Source organism: Mercenaria mercenaria, chromosome 12, assembly GCF_021730395.1.
Source record: "Mercenaria mercenaria strain notata chromosome 12, MADL_Memer_1, whole genome shotgun sequence".
NCBI lineage: Eukaryota > Metazoa > Mollusca > Bivalvia > Venerida > Veneridae > Mercenaria > Mercenaria mercenaria.
This window is the reverse complement of record NC_069372.1, coordinates 67,698,905-67,721,281: the sequence shown is the minus strand read 5'-3', so window position 1 is coordinate 67,721,281 and position 22,377 is coordinate 67,698,905. Positions and strand designations below refer to the sequence as shown.

Here is a 22,377-nt window from a genome sequence, read left to right as displayed (position 1 = left end):
CCATGGCAACCAGCGTTCTGCATGGAATTCAATTCTTTGAAAAATTTTGAAAGGGGGCCACCCAAAGATCATTCCTGTGAAGTTAGGTGTAGTTCTGCCTCTTGGTTTTCAAGAAGATTTTTCAAGAAAATGTTGACAGACGGACGACGCACGACTGACAACGGACATTGAGCAGTCACAAAAGCTCACCAGGGGAACAAACAAGTGTAACCTAAAACAAGAGGGTCATGAAGGCCCTGTATCGCTCACCTGACCTATTAACCTAAAGATCAACAAGATTTACATTCTGACCAAGTTTCATTAAGATATGGTCATAAATGTGGCCTCTAAAGTGTTAACTAGCTATTCTTTTGATTTGACCCCATGACCTAGTTTTTGACCCGACATGACCCAGATTTGAACTTGACCTAAAGATCATCAAGTTTAACATTCTGACTAAGTTTCATGAAGATACAGTCATAAATGTGGCCTCTAGAGTGTTAACAAGCTTTTCCTTTGATTTGACCTAGTGACCTAGTTTTTGACCCCACCTGACCCAGAGTTAAACTTGACCTAAAGATCATCAAGATTCTGACCAAGTTTCATTAAGATATGGTCATAAATGTGGCCTCTAAAGTGTTAACTACTTTTTCCTTTGATTTGACCCCACCTGACCCAGACTTTACCTTAACCTATAGATCATCAAGTTTAACATTTCGACCAAGTTTCATTAAAATATGGTCATAAATGTGGCCTCTACGGTGTAAACCAGCATTTCCTTTGATTTGACTGGGTGACCTAGTTTTTGGGCCTACATGACCCAGATTCAAACTGGGACCTTAAGATCATCAATATTAACATTCTGACCAAGTTTCATGAAGATACAGTCATAAATGTGGCCTCTACAGTGTTAACAAGCTTTTCCTTTGATTTGACCTGGTGACCTAGTTTTTGAACCCAGATGACCCAATATCGAACTCGTCCAAGACTTTATTGAGGATAACACTCTGACCAAGTTTCATTAAGATTGGGTCAAAATTGTGACGTCTAGAGTGTTAACAAGCTTTTCCTTTGATTTGACCTGGTGACCTAGTTTTTTATCCCAGATGACCCAGTATTGAACTCGTCGAAGATTTTATTAAGGGTAACATTCTGACCAAGTTTCATTAAGATTGGGGTCACATTTTCAAGGTTTTCCTTTCATTTGACCTGGTGACCTAGTTTTTGACCCCAGATGACCCAATATCAAACTCGTCCAAGATTTTATTAAGGGTAACATTCTGACCAAGTTTCATTAAGATTAAGCCAAAAATGTGATCTCTAGAGTGTTAACAAGCTTTTCCTTTGATTTGACCTGGTGACCTAGTTTTTGACCCCAGATGATCCAATATCGAACTCGTCCAAGATTTTATTGAGAGTAACATTCTGACAAAGTTTCATTAAGACTGGGCCAAAATTGTGACCTCTAGAGTGTTAACAGTCAAATTGTTGATGATGGACGACAGACGGACGGACGGACGAAGGACGATGGACACAGGGTAATCACAAAAGCTCACCTTTGAGCACTTTGTGCTCAGGTGAGCTAAAAACAATACAATCAAATAACACATTCTGAAATATACAGAACTCACTACAGCCTTACATGTGTCTTTATTTCAACTGGTTTTACAGAAGAAATTTGATTACTGCCCATTCCTGACCCCTCCTGGCTCCCTCCCCATGCCCTAAACTACAAGCATATTTACCATTTTTTGTCAATACCATCTTATTATCTTCATCTGTATTAACCAACCAGTCAGCAACCTTTGAACAGATCTTTTGTATAGCATTCTCATCTAAATCTCTGAAAGAATAACAATTTAGATAAAGAAAACAAATATAACATAAAGAAGTAGTGTAAAGTCTGCAGGGTGCCTCCATCTTGATCAGTTAGGCCAATTTGGACAAGTAACACAAAATAGCATGATCTGCTGAAAATGTTCTGCAAAGGAAGTGCATAAATCAATACAATACAAAACAAATTACATCTAAGCCAGTAAACACGGCTTTGTTGGCAAGAGAGTCAGCCAGTTACCTCTCTAAGCCAGTAAACATGGCTTTGTTGGCTACAGTCTGACAGTTACCTCCATTACGCCAGTACTTATGGCTGTGCTGGCAACAGAGTCTGATAGTTACCTCTCTTAGCCAGTAAACATGGCTGTGCTGGCAACAGAGTGATAGTTACCTCTCTAAGCCAGTAAACATGGCTATGCTGGCAACAGAGTCTGATAGTTACCTCTCTAAGCCAGTAAACATGGCAGTGCTGGCAACAGAGTCTGATAGTTACCTCTCTAAGCCAGTAAACATGGCTATGTTGGCCTGTTCTTTATATGGCTTTATTAGAAAAATGATGACATACATAACTCTCCGAGCCAGGACTTATCTTTCTGGCAATCTGGTAAGATATTTACCTCTTTAAATGAGTAAACATGACCTTGTTGACAATCTTTTCTGATATATACCTCCCTAAACCAGTAAAAAATGTATTTACTGACAATATGGTGTCATGTGTACCTCTCTAGCCCAGTAAACATAACTTATGTTGCAATAATCCAGTAAACATGACATTGCTAGCAATGGTATGTTATATTTACCTTTCTAAGCCAGTAAACATGGCTTTGCTTGCAATATGGTCTCTAATCATTTGCTCCTGGTGATCATTCAAGTGGGGAATTCCCTCATAAATAAACTGTAAAGAAAACAAACACTGAATATAATTTAGCTTACCTGGAAAGACAACTATTGTCATGCAAACTATGCCTCCATTTACATTAAACACAGTGAAATTAAACATTGTCCATAATAAAACTGTACCATTCTAATAAAATGCTAAAACTGCACATATTTTTTGTCACATCAGCATTGCACTGTCAACTGTTATCAGAGCTGAGGTCTGATACTACAGTGAATGGCTAGGTCTTCAACATTAAAATGGCTTATTCTGTAATATTTTTTCAACATCTGATGCAAAGGAAACAAAATATTATTTTGTTAGAATATGTAAACATTCTAACATTTATGGCTAATATTTGAATAAGACATTGACAAAAGCAACTTGCAAAGTGTGAAGTAACTACATTTACATCACTTTTACACACTGAAATCACTATCTACAGCATGCATTGCTCCAGCACCATCTGCAAGTTGTATTCAGACATGTATTGCATCAGCACTATCTACATAATGCCTTGTGACAGAACTACCTACATGATGCCTTGTGATAGCACTATCTACATGATGCCTTGCGACAGCACTATCTACATGTTGCTTGCAATAGCACTATCTACATGATGCCTTGTGACAAAACTACCTACATGATGCCTTGCAACGGCACTATCTACATGATGTCTTGCAATAGCACTATCTACATGATGCCTTGAGACAGAACTATCTACAACATGTACCTTGCCAGCACTTTCTACAGAATGTACTATGCCAGCACTATCTACAATGTGTACTATGCCAGCACCATCTACAAGATGTACAGTGCCAGCACTATCAGCAAGATGAATAGTAACAGCATTATCTACAAATGGTACTATGCCAGCACTTTCTACAAGATGTACAATGCCAGCACTATCTACATGATGTACTGTACCAGCACTATGTACAAGATGTACAGTGAAAGCATTATCAGCAAGATGAATAGTAACAGCACTATCTACAATATGTACTGTGCCAGCACTATTTATAAGATGTACTATGCCAGCACTTTTTACAGATGTACTGTGCCAACACTATCTACATGACATACTGTGCCACCACCATCTACTAGACGTAGAGTAACAGCACTATCTACAAGATGTACTGTGCCAGGACTATTTACATGATGTACCATGCCAGCACTATTGACATGATGTACTGTGTCAACACTATCTACAAGTTGTACTGTGCCAGCACTATCTACAATATGTACTGTGCCAGCACTATCTACAAGTTGTACTGTGCTAGCACTATCTACCTGATGTGTTGTACCAGCACTTTCTACAAGATGTACTGTGCCAGCACTATTTACATGATGTAATGTGCCAGCACTATCTACAAGTTGTACTGTGCCAGCACTATCAGCAAGATGAATGGTAACAGTATTATCTACAAAATGTACAGCAATAGCACTATCTACAACATGTACCATGCCAGCAATATCTACAAGATGTACTTTGCCAGCAGTATGTACATGATGTGTTGTGCCAGCATTATCTACAAGATGTACTGTGCCAGCACTATTAACATGATATACTGTGCCATCACTATCTACAAGATGTACTTTGCCAGTACTATCACTACAAGATGTACAGTTACAGTACTATCTACTAAATGTACTATGCCAGCACTATCTAAAAGATGTACAGTAACAGCACTTTCTACAAGATGAACTGTGCCAGCACTATCTACATTATGTTCTGTGCCAGCACAATCTACAAGATGTAAAGTAACAGCATAATCTACAAGATGTACAGTAACAGCACTATCTACAAGATGTGCAGCAACAGCACTGTCTACCAGCACTATTGATATAATGTACTGTGTCAACACTATCTACAAGTTGTACTTTGCCAGCACTACCTATAACATGTACCGTGCCAGCAATATCTACAAGATGTACTTTGCCAGCACTATGTACATGATGCATTGTGCCAGCATTATCTACAAGATGTACTGTGCCAGCACTATTAACATGATATACTGTGCCAACACTATCTGCAAGATGTACTGTGCCAGTACTTTCCACTACAAGATGTACAGTTACAGTACTATCTACTAAATGTACTATGCCAGCACTATCTAAAAGATGTACAGTAACAGCACTTTCTACAAGATGTACTGTGCCAGCGATATCTACATTATGTCCTGTGCCAGCACTATCTACAAGTTGTACTATGCCAGCACTATCTACAAGATGTAGAGTGCCAGCACTATCTACAAGATGTAGAGTGCCAGCACTATTAGCAAAATGAACAGTAACAGGACTAAGATGTACCACAACTGCTCTATCTACAAGATGTACAACAACAGCACTATCTACAAGATGTAGAGTGCCAGCACTATTAGCAAATGAATAGTAACAGCACTATCTACAAGATGTACAACAACAGCTCTATCTACAAGATGTACAACAACAGCACTGTCTACAAGATGTAATGAGCCAGCACTATCTTCAAGATGTACAACAACAGCACTATCTACAAGATGTACAACAACAGCTCTATCTACAAGATGTACAACAACTGCACTATCTAAAAGATGTACAACAACAGCACTATCTAAAAGATGTACAACAACAGCTCTATCTACAAGATGTACAACAACTGCACTATCTAAAAGATGTACAACAACAGCACTATCTACAAGATGTACAACAACAGCACTATCTACAAGATGTACAGCAACAGCATTGTCTACAAGATGTAATGAGCCAGCACTATCTTCAAGATGTACAACGTACAACAACAGCACTATCTACAAGATGTACAACAACAGCACTATCTACAAGATGTACAACAACAGCACTATCTACAAGATGTACAACAACAGCTCTATCTACAAGATGTACAACAACAGCTCTATCTACAAGATGTACAACAACAGCATTGTCTACAAGATGTAATGAGCCAGCACTATCTTCAAGATGTACAACAACAGCTCTATCTACAAGATGTACAGCAGCAGCATTGTCTACAAGATATACAGTAACAGCACTATCAGCAAGATGTACAACAACAGCACTGTCTACAAGATGAACATTGACAGCGCTATCTACAAGATGTACACTGACAGCACTATCTACAAGATGTAATGAGCCAGCACCATCTACGAAATGTACATTGCACTGTTTATATGATGTACTGTGCCAGCACTATTGACATCATGTACTGTGGCAGCACTATCTACAATATGTATTGTGCCAGCACTATCTACATGATGTGTTGAACTGTACTATCTACAAGATGTACTGTGCCAGCACTATTTACATGATGCTATGTGTCAGCACTATCTACAAGTTGTACTGTGCCTGCACTAAATAAAAGATGTACTGTGCCAGCAGTATCTACAAGATGTAATGAGCCAGCACCATCTACAAAATGTACATTGACAGCACTATCTACAAAATGTACATTGACAGCACTATCTACAAGGACTATTATGACAGTTCAATGTAACAACTAAATGTGACAGTACTATCAACAGATTACTGTGACAGCACTATCTACAAAATGTACATTGACAGCACTATCTACAACGACTATTATGACAGTTCTATGTAACAACTAAATGTGACAGCACTTACTACAAGATGTACATTGACAGCACTATCTACAAGATGTACATTGACAGCACTAACTACAAGATGTACATTGACAGCACTAACTACAACGACTATTATGACAGATGTACAATGTGACAGCACTAACTACAAAATGTACATTGACAGCACTATCTACAAGATGTACATTGACAGCACTAACTACAAGATGTACATTGACAGCACTAACTACAAGATGTACATTGACAGCAGGTAATGTAAAATAATTATTTGAGAAGAAAGCAACAACTGTTTGCATCAAGGTACTTCAAATAAAAATTCTTTCTATATCTACTATGTGATTTGTCTATGAAAGTTTATTATGCATTAACATTTGGGCATTATGAAGTTGTAAGAAGTTAAGAATACTGAATCATTAAGTAACTATATGTACATGTACCAGCTATACCAATGGACAGGAAAGTAATGAATTACCAGTGTATCAAAAAAAACTTACCTTGTTAAAGTCAAAGTCATATTTACATAGAAACTGCAAACTTGAAGCCTGAAAACGTAAAAGGAACAAAAAAGAAGTTTAAAGCTTTGTTCACTTTTAAATTTAGATGCTTCATTGTACTAAAATAATATGGATACTACAACTCTTGTCAAACATGCTGATCTGATCTGTTGATTTGGGTTTTTAGCACACATACACAGTAAGTCATTTATTACAGGTTATATAACGCCAAACAGGAGTAAAATCTTTGGGTTCACATCTCATTTACATGGAAATAAAAACATGCAAACACAATTTAAGATACATCAACAACAATACTTGTTTATTCCCAATTAAACAAGCATCCAAGGATAAAATAGTAGCTCCAATTCTTTCCATCCACAAGTTGTTCCACAACCATTTTACAGACTTTGTCAAACACAGACTTTACACTAGTAATGTATGTCAATAAATGACTTTCCATGCCCAACTTATCTCTAATTACAACCAAGAGAAGTACAGTGGCACAAATAACTAACAATGACAGTTTTTTTTTTTAATATTCATTGAACTTTTGTTTCAACCATTCAAATAGTCTCCATATTCTTAGTTAGCTGCACACATACCAACCAATAAGAGGCTTTTCATGGGAAATTTACAACTGAAATTCAGGTTATGATTCTGTATAGTGCGATCAATTCGTAACAGAAAATGCCAAAATACTTCAGAAAATGGGAAAAGCATCAAAATTGGCACAGCTATTTATTAAAGCATTAAAAACATTTTTTTCATGGGACCCATTTGATATCTGTCAAGATGGCCGATATGGCGGCCATTTTCCAAAATGGCCGCCAAAACTCAATATTTACCTTAGAAGATTCTAATGAAAGGTCATTATATTTACATTCACCCCCAAAATGCACTAAATATAAATGTATATAATATAATAAATCCTAAATTTGCATAAGATGCAAAAATAACAATTCAAATGATGTTAGTTTCTTTCTGTTTCCATGGTAACGGCAAAAATCTAACCTTTAAAACTTAGTTTAATATTATCATTGTGTAGTTTTCATATTTTAAAGAATATTTTGTTTTAATATATGTAATTTATATTATTTCATTTGAATTCCCTCCACAGCAGCATATTGAAACATTGTTGTTATTCCCTTACCAGTATTTAGACAGATGGGGCTTATGGGTTGCCCCTGTATGCATGTCAATACGTCAGCCATGCAGAGTGGGATACTGCAATAACTTTGAAACTACAGCAGAATTTTTCATGATACATGGTACATGAATAGATGGCAATTCAGAGAATGCCAATGTCATTTAAATTTGTTCCTATTTTTACACCATTTTACTGTACTAGTAGGGATAACCAGTGTTTTTCTTGTGTTTATAACATCTGTAGAATTCTGTAGGGACTAGTTGATGCTAGAACCTATTAAGATAAGGGTATCAGCATATCCCAAAGAATTCTACAGATGTTAAAACAGGAAACAAACAGGCATTAACCCTCTGGCATTAACCCTCTTCTTTAATAATATATGCAAAAAGCTAAAATTAAAATAAAAACAAGAGCTGTCAGTGGACAGCGCGCTTGACTATTCTCAGTGCTTGATAGTATAATATAAGCTATGAGTAAAACTATAACATTACAATAAGCATATTCTAAGTCGAAAAGGGGCCATAATTCAGTCAAAATGCTTGATAGATTTGCCTCCTTCTTTTTACAGACTGGGGTCATGATGGTAAACAAGTATGCAAAATATCAAAGCAGTATCTCAATGGACTCTGAAAATATTTGGGATGGTACACAAACTTTAACATTAATTCTAAGTCAAAAAGGGGCCATAATTCAGTCAAAATGCTTGATAGAGTTGCCTCCTCCTTTTTACAGACTGGGGTCATGATGGTTAACAAGTATGCAAAATATCAAAGCAGTATCTCAATGGACTTTGAAAATATTTGGGGTGGTACGCAAACTTTAACTTTACAATAAGCATATTCTAAGTCGAAAAGGGGCCATAATTCAGTCAAAATGCTTGATAGAGCTGCCTCCTCCTTTTTACAGACTGGGGTCATGATGGTTAACAAGTATGCAAAATATCAAAGCAGTATCTCAATGGACTTTGAAAATATTTGGGGTGGTACGCAAACTTTAACTTTACAATAAGCATATTCTAAGTCGAAAAGGGGCCATAATTCAGTCAAAATGCTTGATAGAGCTGCCTCCTCCTTTTTACAGACTGGGGTTATGATGGTTAACAAGTATGCAAAATATCAAAGCAGTATCTCAATGGACTTTGAAAATATTTGGGGTGGTACGCAAACTTTAACTTTACAATAAGCATATTCTAAGTCGAAAAGGGGCCATAATTCAGTCAAAATGCTTGATAGAGTTGCCTCCTCCTTTTTACAGACTGGGGTCATGATGGTTAACAAGTATGCAAAATATCAAAGCAGTATCTCAATGGACTTTGAAAATATTTGGGGTGGTACGCAAACTTTAACTTTACAATAAGCATATTCTAAGTAGAAAAGGGGCCATAATTCAGTCAAAATGCTTGATAGAGCTGCCTCCTCCTTTTTACAGACTGGGGTTATGATGGTTAACAAGTATAAAAAATATCAAAGCAGTATCTCAATGGACTTTGAAAATATTTGGGGTGGTACGCAAACTTTAACTTTACAATAAGCATATTCTAAGTCGAAAAGGGGCCATAATTCAGTCAAAATGCTTGATAGAGCTGCCTCCTCCTTTTTACAGACTGGGGTTATGATGGTTAACAAGTATGCAAAATATCAAAGCAGTATCTCAATGGACTTTGAAAATATTTGGGGTGGTACGCAAACTTTAACTTTACAATAAGCATATTCTAAGTCGAAAAGGGGCCATAATTCAGTCAAAATGCTTGATAGAGCTGCCTCCTCCTTTTTACAGACTGGGGTTATGATGGTTAACAAGTATGCAAAATATCAAAGCAGTATCTCAATGGACTTTGAAAATATTTGGGGTGGTACGCAAACTTTAACTTTACAATAAGCATATTCTAAGTCGAAAAGGGGCCATAATTCAGTCAAAATGCTTGATAGAGCTGCCTCCTCCTTTTTACAGACTGGGGTTATGATGGTTAACAAGTATGCAAAATATCAAAGCAGTATCTCAATGGACTTTGAAAATATTTGGGGTGGTACGCAAACTTTAACTTTACAATAAGCATATTCTAAGTCGAAAAGGGGCCATAATTCAGTCAAAATGCTTGATAGAGCTGCCTCCTCCTTTTACAGACTGGGGTTATGATGGTTAACAAGTATGCAAAATATCAAAGCAGTATCTCAATGGACTTTGAAAATATTTGGGGTGGTACGCAAACTTTAACTTTACAATAAGCATATTCTAAGTCGAAAAGGGGCCATAATTCAGTCAAAATGCTTGATAGAGCTGCCTCCTCCTTTTTACAGACTGGGGTTATGATGGTTAACAAGTATGCAAAATATCAAAGCAGTATCTCAATGGACTTTGAAAATATTTGGGGTGATACGCAAACTTTAACTTTACAATAAGCATATTCTAAGTCGAAAAGGGGCCATAATTCAGTCAAAATGCTTGATAGAGCTGCCTCCTCCTTTTTACAGACTGGGGTTATGATGGTTAACAAGTATGCAAAATATCAAAGCAATATCTCAATGGACTTTATATTTTGGGTGGTACGCAAACTTTAACATTTGTGTGATGCTCATGCTCACGCCGACGCCGGGGCGAGTAGGATAGCTCCTCTATTCTTCGAATAGTCGAGCTAATTAACTAGAATGTGTCTGTAGGACACAGGGTGTGCCCCCACTGGTACATTTGTCACAAATAAGTGGCAATAATTCAAATGTTTGCAGTCATAAGGGGGTATGGCCTCAACAAACATTTTATGAAAAGAATTCATTATTCTAGGCTATATACTTTTTGAGCTATGGGCATCACAAACAAAAAATGCACTATTTTGGCTATTTCAAGGGTTATAATTCTGTAATAAGCGCTAAGATTCTCAAGAAAAATGCCAAGTGTGCAAGGTCACATCATGATAAAGACTCAAACAAGGCTTCATGAATTTACATCAACTACTTTCTGAGCTATGCACAGTATTAGGTGAAAATGTGCATTTTTGACTATTTCAAGGGCCATAACTTTAAAATAGGGGGGTGGAGCCAGCCAAAAAATAAGAGGTGCGCAAGTTTATATTATGAGATTCATGCAAGTTTTCATCTATTTATATCATATACTTTTTGAGCTAGGTGCGTGATCACAAGGTGAAAATGTGCATTTTTGACTATTTCAGGGGCAATAACTCTGGAAATAGGGGGCGCAGGCAGACAAATAATTGGAGTTGCGCAAGTTCATATCATGATAAAGACTCATGCATGGTTTAATCTTTTTATATGAAATACTTTTTGAGTTAGGCATGTCACAAGATGTAAATGTGCATTTTTGACTATTTCAGGGGCCATAACTCTGGAAATAGGGGGTGCACTCAGATGACAAATAGGAGGTGCGCAAGTTTATATCATGATAAAGACTCATGCAAGGTTTAATCAATTCATATAAAATACTTTTTGAGCTAAGCGCATCACAAGGTAAAATTGTGTATTTTGACTATTTCAGGGGCCTTAACTCTGGAAATAGGCGGTGGAGCCAGACAAAAAATAGGAGGTACACAAATTCATATCATGATAAAGACTCGTGCAAGGTTTCATCAATCAGGGTTGCCAGCACTCTGGGTGAATAAAATTCCCTGACTTTTCCCTGACCAATTCATGTTTTTCACTGACCAAAACTGCCAAACATTTAAACGGCCTCCTGACCTTCCCTATAGCCGTCTAATCCTCCCATTATTTTTTTTCCAAATGTTTTGTATTTATTTTCCAATATATTAAACATAAACATCAAACACAATGATAATAAACATGGTTTTCTTTCTTGTATGACTGTTTGGTGGTCAAGTCAATGAAACATAATTGTGACTATTGGTCAATGAAACCTAATTATTAAGAGATACATATCAAAAGCATCTTTGCAAGACATGTAACTATCAAAAATCTAACATCTTTTAAGGTACACTTTCCTCATGGTAAAAACAATAAAGTATGGTTAATAACAAGACCATTGGAACCCTGCTAGTATTAGCAAAATATCATTCTAAAAAATCCAAGATCTGTTATTATACAGTTTCCTAGAGGCAAAAACAATAAAACACCATGACTAATAGCACGACCATTGGAATCATATTGACAAAGCATCACTCTCAAAATCCCAGATCTCTTAATATACAGTGTCCAGAAAACACCTGCAGTACCTACAACAAAAAATGTGTATTAGAATAATGTTAGTTGTAGGCTCTCTTCATGTGTCACTTTCCTACAAAATAACAAAAAAATGTTAGTTAGCTCTGGAGGCAAGGGTTGCAAAGCCTTTCAGTCTTCAAACAAAATCAGTGTTTAAAGAAAAATGGGGGATTTAAACAAATTAAATGCATGTTACAGTATTAATCATTAAACTTTGTTTTTAATTACTTAAGTTTAATGTTTAAGACTGCCATAGCCACAAAAGTTTAAAATGATTAACTTCTTCGAGCTTTGAAATCATTTTTCCCTGACTTTTCCCTGACTTTCCAGGATTTTCATTTTTCTTGACCAAATTTTAAAATTCCCTGACAATTCCCTGACTATGAAAAAGAAACCAATTTCCCTGACTTTTCAAGACTGCTGGCAACCCTGTCAATGTATATCAAGTACTTTTTGAGCTAGGCGCGTCACGAACTTAGGACGGACAGATGGAGGCACACACAGACAAGACCAAATCTATATGGCCCCGCCACTCATGGGGTGGGGTGGGGGCTGAGCATAAAAATTAAAATATACGTATTTTAGATATAGAGTTTCAACTGTATATATACTGTATTCTACATACTGTTCAATAACTTAGTGGTCTGGTCATAGGTAGCACATTACTACATTTATAATCCCATTCATATGGCTTGGTTTACAAACAGTGACAGTATTGGCTGGCCACAACTCCCAGTGAAATTCAAATTCAAAATTTCTCCTGACAGGTGTCAAAAAAAATTGCAAAAAAATTATAGAATCAAATTTTTGGATTAACTGTTGTAAAAGGTCACAATGCACAAATTTGCTAATTTTCAGAAAATTTCCTTCTGCTGTTTTTATACATTTTTAATGATGTTAAGCATGCAACAAATTATAGAAAAGTCTGCCTCAGCTCCATCTTGTGGCTTATATACTCCAGTTCCACCTGAAAGAAGTTAGTCAAAAGACTTTTGTAAATCTCTCTCCTGTCAGCCTTGACCACAATGACATCATTTCCTTTTTAATTATCTATTACAGCCTTAATACATTTACACTTTGCCATCATGTATATGGAACAAGAGCTCGTAGAACATGAAATGCCCCCCTTGATGCAATCAGTAACTGCACAAGAAACAGAAATTATTTGGTCACTGTGCACTGAACGTTTGACCTACTGACCTCAAATCAATAATTATGGGTCTTTTACCGGTCATAAGTGACCTCTGTATCAAGTGTGGTCATGATTATCCTCCTTATTAAATTTCATGATCCTAGGCCCAAGCATTCTCAAGTTATCATCTGGACATTTTTAACTGTTCCGGGTCACAATGACCTTGACCCTGACTTAATGACCTCAAAATCAATAGGAGTCATCTGCTGGTCATGATCAACATCCTCATTAAAGTTTTGTGATCCTAGTCCCAGGCGTTCTCAAGTTATCATTCAGAAATGGTTTAACTGTTCTGGGTCAATATGACCTTGACCTTTGACCTACTGATCTCAAAATCAACAGGAATCATCAGCTGGTCATGATTATCCTCCTTATTAAATTTTATGATTTTAGGCCCAAGCGTTCTCAAGTTTTCATTCAGACATGTTTACCTGTCCTTGACCTTTGACCTACTGATGTCAAAATCAATAGGATTCATCTGCTGGTCATGACCAACTTCCCTATAAACTTCCATGATCCTAGGCCCAAGCATTCTTGAGTTATCAACCTGAATCCGTATACCTGTTCTGGGTCAATGTGACCTTGACCTTTGACCTACTGATCTCAATATGGGTCATCTGCTTGTCATAATCAACCTAACCATTTAGTTTTGTGATCCTAGACCCAATCGTTCTCATCCTCCAGAAACAGTTGAACTGTTCCGGGTCATTGTGACCTTGACCTTTGACCTACTGACCTCAAAATCAATAGAGGTCATATGCTGGTCATGATTAACCTACTTATTAAGTTTCAAATCCTAGGTCCAAGCGTTCTTAAGTTATCGTCTGGAAACGGTTTAACTGCTCTGGGTCACTGTGACCTTGACCTTTGACCTATTGACCTCAAAATCAATTGGGGTCATTTGCTAGTCACTGCAAACCTCCCTACTAACTTTCATGGTCCTAGGCTTAAGCATTCTTAAGTTATCATCCGGAAACCGTTTAACGTTTCGGGTCAGTGTGACCTTGACCTTTGACCTACTAATCTCAAAATCATAAGGGGTCGACCTTTAATCTACTTATCTCAAAATCATAAGGGGTCATCTGCTGGTCATTACCAACCTTCCTATTAACTTTCACGATTTTAGGCCCAAGCGTTCTTGAGTTATCATCTGGAAATCGATTGGTCTAATCACCAACCGACATACCGACCAACATCTGCAAAACAATATACCCCTCCTTCTTGGAAGGGGGGCATAATAAATGCAGAGTGGTCAGATCTGAAAACAGATCTTGAAATAAGTTTTGTTCTATTCAGTAAGATAATTCTCCTATTCATTGATTGAAACATTGAACTAACTTTTGCCATTCATGAATTTTTAACAAGAAACGCGGCAATGCCACGAAACCAGGTTTTCAACACTTTTCATAAGAATAAACAAGAGTGCCAGAATGTCACAATATATGCCCGTCACAGCAAATTTCTTTACTCTAGCACCTGTATTTGCAGATGTAATTTTAATTTTGTGGTTGTTTAGTAATCATTGTAATTCTTTTGTTTTTCTAAGTCCACAAAAAAACTCCTTACCAGGTAGAGATACCTTAAAATACACCTAAAATTAGAAAGTAACAACTATGTTGTACCACAGAAAAGTGGTCTTGGTTTTTCCCTACGGTCAATTATAAAAAAAGTTACAATATAAGTTATTTATAGTAAAAACTAAGGGAAGTTAATCTTAAAAAAAAAAAAAAAAAAAAAAAAAAATACAAAAAAAAAAATTGTAAGTCCACACAGAAATCCTTACCAGGTAGAGATTGGTCAAAATACACCTCAAAATTGGATGTAACATGCATGTTGTACTACAGAAAAGTGGTCTCGATTTTTCCCTACGTCTAGTAATGAAAAAGTTACAATATAAGCTATTTATAGTAACAACAAAGGGAAGTAATTCTAAAGAATGGAACTGCGCAAGACACTTCGTCTCATGATGGTGTATAATTGTGCCAAGTTACATCAAAATCCCTCTATGCATGAAGAAGATATGCTCCGGACAAACTTTTCATTCTTGTATCCTTTGACCTCTAAGTGTGACCTTGACCTTAGACCTAGGGACCTGGTTCTTGCGCATGACACTCCGTCTCATGATGGTGAACAATTGTGCCAACTTTCATCAAAATCCCTCCATGCATGTAGAAGATATGCTAACCCTAACCCTAACCTAACCCTAACCCTATTTTTAGTAACAATGACCTTGACCTTGATCCCAGAAACCCCAAAATCAATCCCAAGCTACAACTTTATATAAGTTTTCTATACACCAAGTTTCATCATGATAGCTCATTCCTAAGTTAAGTTATTGACCGGAAACCTTTTTTCTATTTTAAGTAACAGTGACCTTGACCTTGACCCCAGAAACCCCAAAATCAATCCCAGCCTTTGTCTTGATATAAGCTACATACATACCAAGTTTTATTCAAATATCTTTACCGAAACAAAAGTTATTGACCGGAAACCCTTTTTCTATTTTAAGTAACAGTGACCTTGACCTTGACCCCAGAAACCCCAAAATCAATCCCAGCCTTTGTCTTGATATAAGCTACATACATACCAAGTTTTATTCAAATATCTTTACCGAAACAAAAGTTATTGACCGGAAACCCTTTTTCTATTTTAAGTAACAGTGACCTTGACCTTGACCCCAGAAACCCCAAAATCAATCCCAGCCTTTGTCTTGATATAAGCTACAGACGTACCAAGTTTTATTCAAATATCTTTACCGAAACAAAAGTTATTGACCGGAAACCCTTTTTCTATTTTAAGTAACAGTGACCTTGACCTTGACCCCAGAAACCCCAAAATCAATCCCAGCCTTTTTCTTGATATAAGCTACATACATACCAAGTTTTATTCAAAAATCTTTACCGAAACAAAAGTTATTGACCGGAAACACCAGTTTGACGCCGCCGCCCGCCCGCCCGACCGACATCTACCCCAATCTAATAACTCAGGTTTTCGTTGAAAACCTGGTTAATAAAGTAATTGAAAAGGACCTATAAATGCTACTGGAAATTTGGAAAATTACAGGTAAAATCTACTTTGTTTATTTCAAAATTTCAGTTTTACTTTTTTATACAGTTACTTTTAGTTGAGGTCTTGCAAATTGTGCTGCTGCATTTGAAAGTTTTGGTTCACTATATTTTCACACTGCAAATGAAGGTCATTCTAAATTCAAGATGGTGAAAGTACCTTAATTACTAAATCCATTTGTTAATAACCTAGTGTTTTCCATATTTTTGTAACTGAGTGATGTTGGTCCATGGAGGAAAACTAATGACAACTTTGTCCATTTTTCTTTACGCACCAGTAATGAAATACAAAAAATGTGCAATGATTACCATAATACTTCCATATACTATTATACAAAATAAAGATCAATCAATTGTTTAAATACTGTATAAAATAAAATATGCAATATTTAAACAATTGATTGATCTTTATTTTGTATCTTAATTAAACTGTTCATTTTCTTTTGTAATGTTATTTGTAGACGTTATAAAAGAAAGCCCCATTTTATGTACTGATCTTGAACCAAAAATTTGCAATAGTAAGATCTGATCTATAGAGCCTAAAAGGAAAAGTATATAAAGTACAGATTGATTGCAATCATAACAAAGTCCACACAATGTCACTCTTTGTCCGAAAGTGAAATAACAAAATGCGACATATAAATTAAGACATTTCATCCCTCTTTTAATAACGAACAAAACAAGAGAATAATGATATGCATAAAATTTGGTATGTATAATATGCAAGTACTATTAGTATCACTGAATTATGTTATTAAAATATATTATAAGTTAAAATGTAAGTCTACCTATTTAGCAAGTTTATACGCACAAAAGCACATAATACATAATCACCTTTAAACAACATGATGTACAACATATACCTTACATACTGATTTCTCTACAGAGTTCATAATTATGTTCTGAAGGCTTTTTTTTTCATATATTTACTGATAAAAAACAACAACTGACTGTCAACGGACTTTTGTTTTGTTTTAAAAGCTTCCATAGTGGGTATAACTTAGTGTAAGTTTATTGTGAACACTTGGCTGCTTCTAACTGTCATATTAAAGCAATATTCCATGAAATTTTACACATGAATTTTATCTAATTTTTACAGAAAACTTATCATGAAGAATATAGACACCAGTGCCTCAACAGTCAGTGTTATAATCGCCAGAAAGACATATCGCGCTGCTGGTGTAATTCTTGTAGTTTGCCTTCTGGCAACTATCTGGATCTGCCTAAGAGGTAATGCTTAGCCTTACATTCTGAGAAAAAATTCCACACAAAATCAGTTCATAGAAAGAAAGGGTTGTTTCACATGAAAACTGAACAGAATATAAAAGATGTATATCATTCTACATAGTAACATTGAATTCCGGAAAAGGACTGCAAAAAGGGGCCACACTTTCGGACAATTCAATGACTTTAAAAACACCATTATCAAAGAACTGTTACTTACTTTAATTTTGATATGTTTGCAATAATGTCCCAGTCTGAAATTTCACATAACTAGGTGGAAGTTAGTTTTCAGCAAATGTTCATTTTTATTTGTTTACAAATGGCATTCATTTTTAAAGGGGGGCAACTTTTTCAGAATATTTTAACTATCCATCATATGGGACAGTACGGCAGAACATGTAATGGTCAGTTAGAGTGATAGTGCAGATGCTGTCCATTTATGAAGTATTTCTGTGTTTTGATGGTATACTCCTAAACCTAAGATTAAGTGATGACTTTATGTTCATTTAATTTTTGAACTACAGTTAGGTGTCATATAATGCTTTAAGCTTTTTCTTCAAACTTTTAAAAGGTTGGTATCGTTTCATGATATTATAAAAATATATAAACCTCAGTTTTTGGTAAGCCTTTAATCAGATAAACACACCTCATAGCCTGCAAAACAATATAGGGCATAAAATGACCTGCCTGTCAACAATATTTACCACAGCTTACAATTTGGGGTAATTCCCTAACTCCTTTTCAAGCTTGAGGGAACTGTACAAAACCGCTTTGTGCACATGGGATAACTTTTACCTGTAAGCACTGGTCAATAAGACAGTTATTTCGTTTCCTTTTGTGAGCTTAATCTTCTTGTCATCAAAAGAATTATATCATTTTGTTTTATCTGTTTAGAAATTTCAAAGACCTTTCCAAAATTGTACATAGTTTCTAGATACAGTAAAATTAATGTAAATGAAGGTTCTATCGATAAAAATTTCATAAAGTGTTATAACCAACTTCATATCTATGACGTAACTGTTTCTATTTTCCTTTTAAAAGTAAATACATACATATTACAGTAAATTATTACGAGAAACTATTTTACATTTACAGCTCAATATATTTTCCCCACTCGTTTAGAAGATACACAGACAAAGCCAAGTGATAGAGTCTCAACAACGCTCCACGACAACATTAGCAGAAATCTTTCAAACACTGATACAAGTAAACACATTATCAATAAGAACAAAACTGATACAGACAAATTGAAAAAAGAAGATACAACAATAAACAAGCGTGATAAAAGCGAAATGCATAACACAGTTCTAAGCCGCAAAAAAATTGTTCAGATTGTAGCTTATATGAGATCAGGTTCGACGCTAACGGGATCTGTATTTCAAGCATATCCTGACACATTCTATTCTTTCGAGCCACTCAGATTTCTACCAAAGGCCTTTGACGAATTAAACACTATTAAGACACACGTGGAACTGAAATACATAAATGGAACAAAGAGGTTTGTATAGTTTAGATTTATTACTTTGGAAACATGGTTTTGTATGTTGACCCTCATGGGTAAAATTTTAGATTTGCAAAGTTGTCAATTTTGCTGTAATGGTGTGGTAGCTATGCATATCTTAATAAATTTTGTATGGTTATGCTCTTTTTATACATTAGTACTTCATTGTATATATATAATGTGGGATAGAGCTATTCAGATTTGTAGACCTTAAAATACCTCTTTAGTCCCCTACTGGTTGGAGTTTCGGGGACTATAGGATTACATTTTTCCATCCCTCTTTCTGTCATTCTGTCTGCCAGCAATTTCGTGTCCAGTCCATAACTCTGTTATTCATCAAGGGATTTTCATATTTACTCTGCAGAAATATTCCCCATGATATGCAAAACTTGGACCCCTAGTTCAAAGGTCAAGGTCACAATTGGAGGTCAAAGGTCAAAAGGGCTTTTTTCCTGTTCTGTCCATAACTCTGCCATCCATCAAGGGATTTTAATATTACTTGGCACAAATGTACCCCATAATAAGATGATGTGTCATGCACAACTTTCAGACCCCTAGCTCAAAGGTCAATGTCACAGTTGGAGGTCAAATGTTGATATATTGTTGTTTTTTTCCCTCTATCAATAACTCTGTTATCAGTAAAGGGATTTTAATATAGCTTAGCACAAATGTTTTCCATAATGAGAAAACTTGTTTTACGCAACCCCTTATCTCTAACTCAAAGGTCAAGGTCACTGTCAGGGATCAAAAGTCAATAGGATTTTTCCTTCTGGTCCATAATTCTGTCATCAATTATGGGATTTTACTATTACTTGACACAAATGTGAACTGTTTATAATGTGTGACTATTTCCAAATAAAGTTGAATGTATTTATATTTTGAGTTTTAAAATGTTGAATTTTTGCAATAACAACATGATCAGTTTACACAACGAGTGATATCCAGCAAGATAACATTGACAAATACAATATTTAAAATCTGCATTGTATGTTTGTTTTTGTTTTTGTAAAGAATAGGAACAGAATATTATTTACACATATTGTATTTTTTCTTTGCAGGAAGTACTCAGCTTCGGAGAAAGAGGCAGTAATTGCGAACGAAATTAATGGTTGGTTAAACTGCAAGCTTGAATCTATAAGTACACTAAGTCTTAAAACCGGCCTTAACAGACATTTCATGAAGTATAAGAGTATGTTTCACCATTGTAGTAAAAAATACATATGTAAAAGCTGTCTGCAAATGGCAATACGATCTTGTCATAAAACACCTCTTGTGGCGCTTAAGTTTATACGACTGAGAATGAAGGAGATTGCAAAGTTGTTACATTTCTATCCAAATATGAAAATAGTTCATCTTGTTCATGATCCAAGAGGAATTTTCAACTCTAGAATGAATAGCAAGGCCATAACTGCAAACAATTATCAAACGAGTGTACAATTAGTCTGCATTAATATAACGGAAGATGTTAAGTCTTCGAAAAATATACAACAAACATATCCAGATAAGGTGAAGATTTTACACTACGAGGACCTAGCTGAGTGTCCATTAGAAACTGCACGATCTTTAATTGAATTTGTAGGTCTCAAGTTTGTAAAATCTGTGCAAAATCACATCGAGCAACAGACAAATGCATCGCATGATGCAGGTGCATTTAATACTAAAAGGAAAAATTCTACTAAAACAGCCAGTAAATGGCGGTCTTTTTTTTTGGTTTTTTTTTTTTGTTTTGGGTTTAACGCCGTTTTTCAACAGTATTTCAGTCATGTAACGGCGGGCAGTTAACCTAACCAGTGTTCCTGGATTCTGTACCAGTACAAACCTGTTCTCCGCAAGTAACTGCCAACTTCCCCACATGAATTATCTGAGGTGGAGGACTAATGATTTCAGACACAATGTCGTTTATCAAATAGTCACGGAGAACATACGCCCCGCCCGAGGATCGAACTCGCGACCCCGCGATCCGTAGACCAAGGCTCTTACCTACTGAGCTAAGCGGGCGGGCTTAGTAAATGGCAGTCACAGATTGACCCAGTAATGGCGCGATATATTTACAAGACATGCAAAACAAGTAATTCTGTTTTAGGTTATCTTCCTTTAGATTCTGTTCAAATGCTTAGAGACCAAACAATTCTGTCAAGAAAAATCAAGCTGGAGTGAAAGCAATGTACATTTACTTGGCTAATGTATATGACAGAATATGAGGGTAAGGCTTTAAAGTGGAAACTTCATAAATGCTTTAGTCATGTTATTTTGTATTTATCAGGTGGATTATATGTAGAACTGTCAAAGAGAAAAAAGAATAAGTCAACAGTGCCTATATGTATGCTGCTGAACAGTCTGATAAACAAAAAGTACACATGTCAATCATATATTGAGAAAGTCTGTTAGTCAATATTAGTGCTTTGCAAGAAATACAGACGAAGATAATATTTTATGTAAATAGAGGTGTGATTAAAATTTGAGTTGGTTTGTGTACATGTTTTTTTTTATTCTATGAGTGAAAAATGTTATGTTACAACAAATATTCAAGGAATGAATGATTGGATTTTACCTTGACTTTATGCCATATATCACAGGATAAGCATCGCTAAAACATTGAGTATTTAAAGATATAAACAATGGAATTTAAAGTGTTTACAAGAATTCATTTTTGTGAAAGATCAACAGAAATGATTTGAATAATTGAAAGAGAACCAATTAAATTGTTGAAGTGTCTTGTTTAGTATTGCTATTTGCAAAATGTAAGATAGATGATAGAATAACACAAATGATATGAAAACATCAAAAACATCTTGTCTTATTACAATACGCTGACCATATTTAAAGATATTTCTTGCTTACAATAATCTGTGTTTAAGTTTTTGCTTATTTCATAGATATTATTATATACAGTGTATTCATACATTATTGTTAGAACTTTACTCTAAAGCACAGACACTTGGGGCCAGGAAACCCCCACCCACCCCACTCTCCTCCGCCCCTGGATAAGTTTAGCGAATATTTTTTAGCATTTTAACATGTATTGAGCATAGGTGACTATTATAAAACGCATTTTGTAACAATTTCAATGTGTTTTAAAAATGCATTTCTACCATCAATGCTCCTTCAAATATGACCAACCTCCCCACCAACTTTCATGATCGTAGGCCCAAGTGTCCTTGAGTTATCATCCGGAAACCGGTTGGTCTATGGACTGACTGACCGGCATCTGCAAAACAATATCCCCCTCCTTCTTCAAAAGGGGACATAAAAAGGTGTGTAAACAATGCATATGTGAGAGAATCTATGTTAACACCCTTT

At 35.8% G+C, this 22,377-nt stretch overlaps 2 protein-coding genes across 3 annotated transcripts in view; one reads left to right on the top strand and one right to left on the bottom strand.

Annotated features, from left to right (window-relative positions):
- Positions 1 to 22,377, bottom strand: part of LOC123534228 (poly(A)-specific ribonuclease PNLDC1-like) — a 60,706-nt gene that overhangs the window by 27,337 nt on the left and 10,992 nt on the right. For both annotated transcript variants that reach the window (XM_045316374.2, XM_045316375.2), the window contains exons 6-8: positions 6,780 to 6,827; positions 2,613 to 2,707; positions 1,725 to 1,822 (exon numbers count right to left, since the gene is read on the bottom strand). In XM_045316374.2, coding sequence (XP_045172309.2) covers positions 1,725 to 1,822; positions 2,613 to 2,707; positions 6,780 to 6,827 — 241 coding nt within the window. The remainder of the gene's footprint in view (positions 1 to 1,724; positions 1,823 to 2,612; positions 2,708 to 6,779; positions 6,828 to 22,377) is intronic.
- LOC123534229 (carbohydrate sulfotransferase 1-like) lies at positions 18,262 to 21,075 on the top strand. Its single transcript, XM_045316376.2, has 2 exons — positions 18,262 to 19,074; positions 20,136 to 21,075. Exons 1-2 carry the CDS (start codon positions 18,869 to 18,871, stop codon positions 20,857 to 20,859), a joined length of 930 nt encoding a protein of 309 aa, XP_045172311.2. The 5' UTR covers positions 18,262 to 18,868; the 3' UTR covers positions 20,860 to 21,075.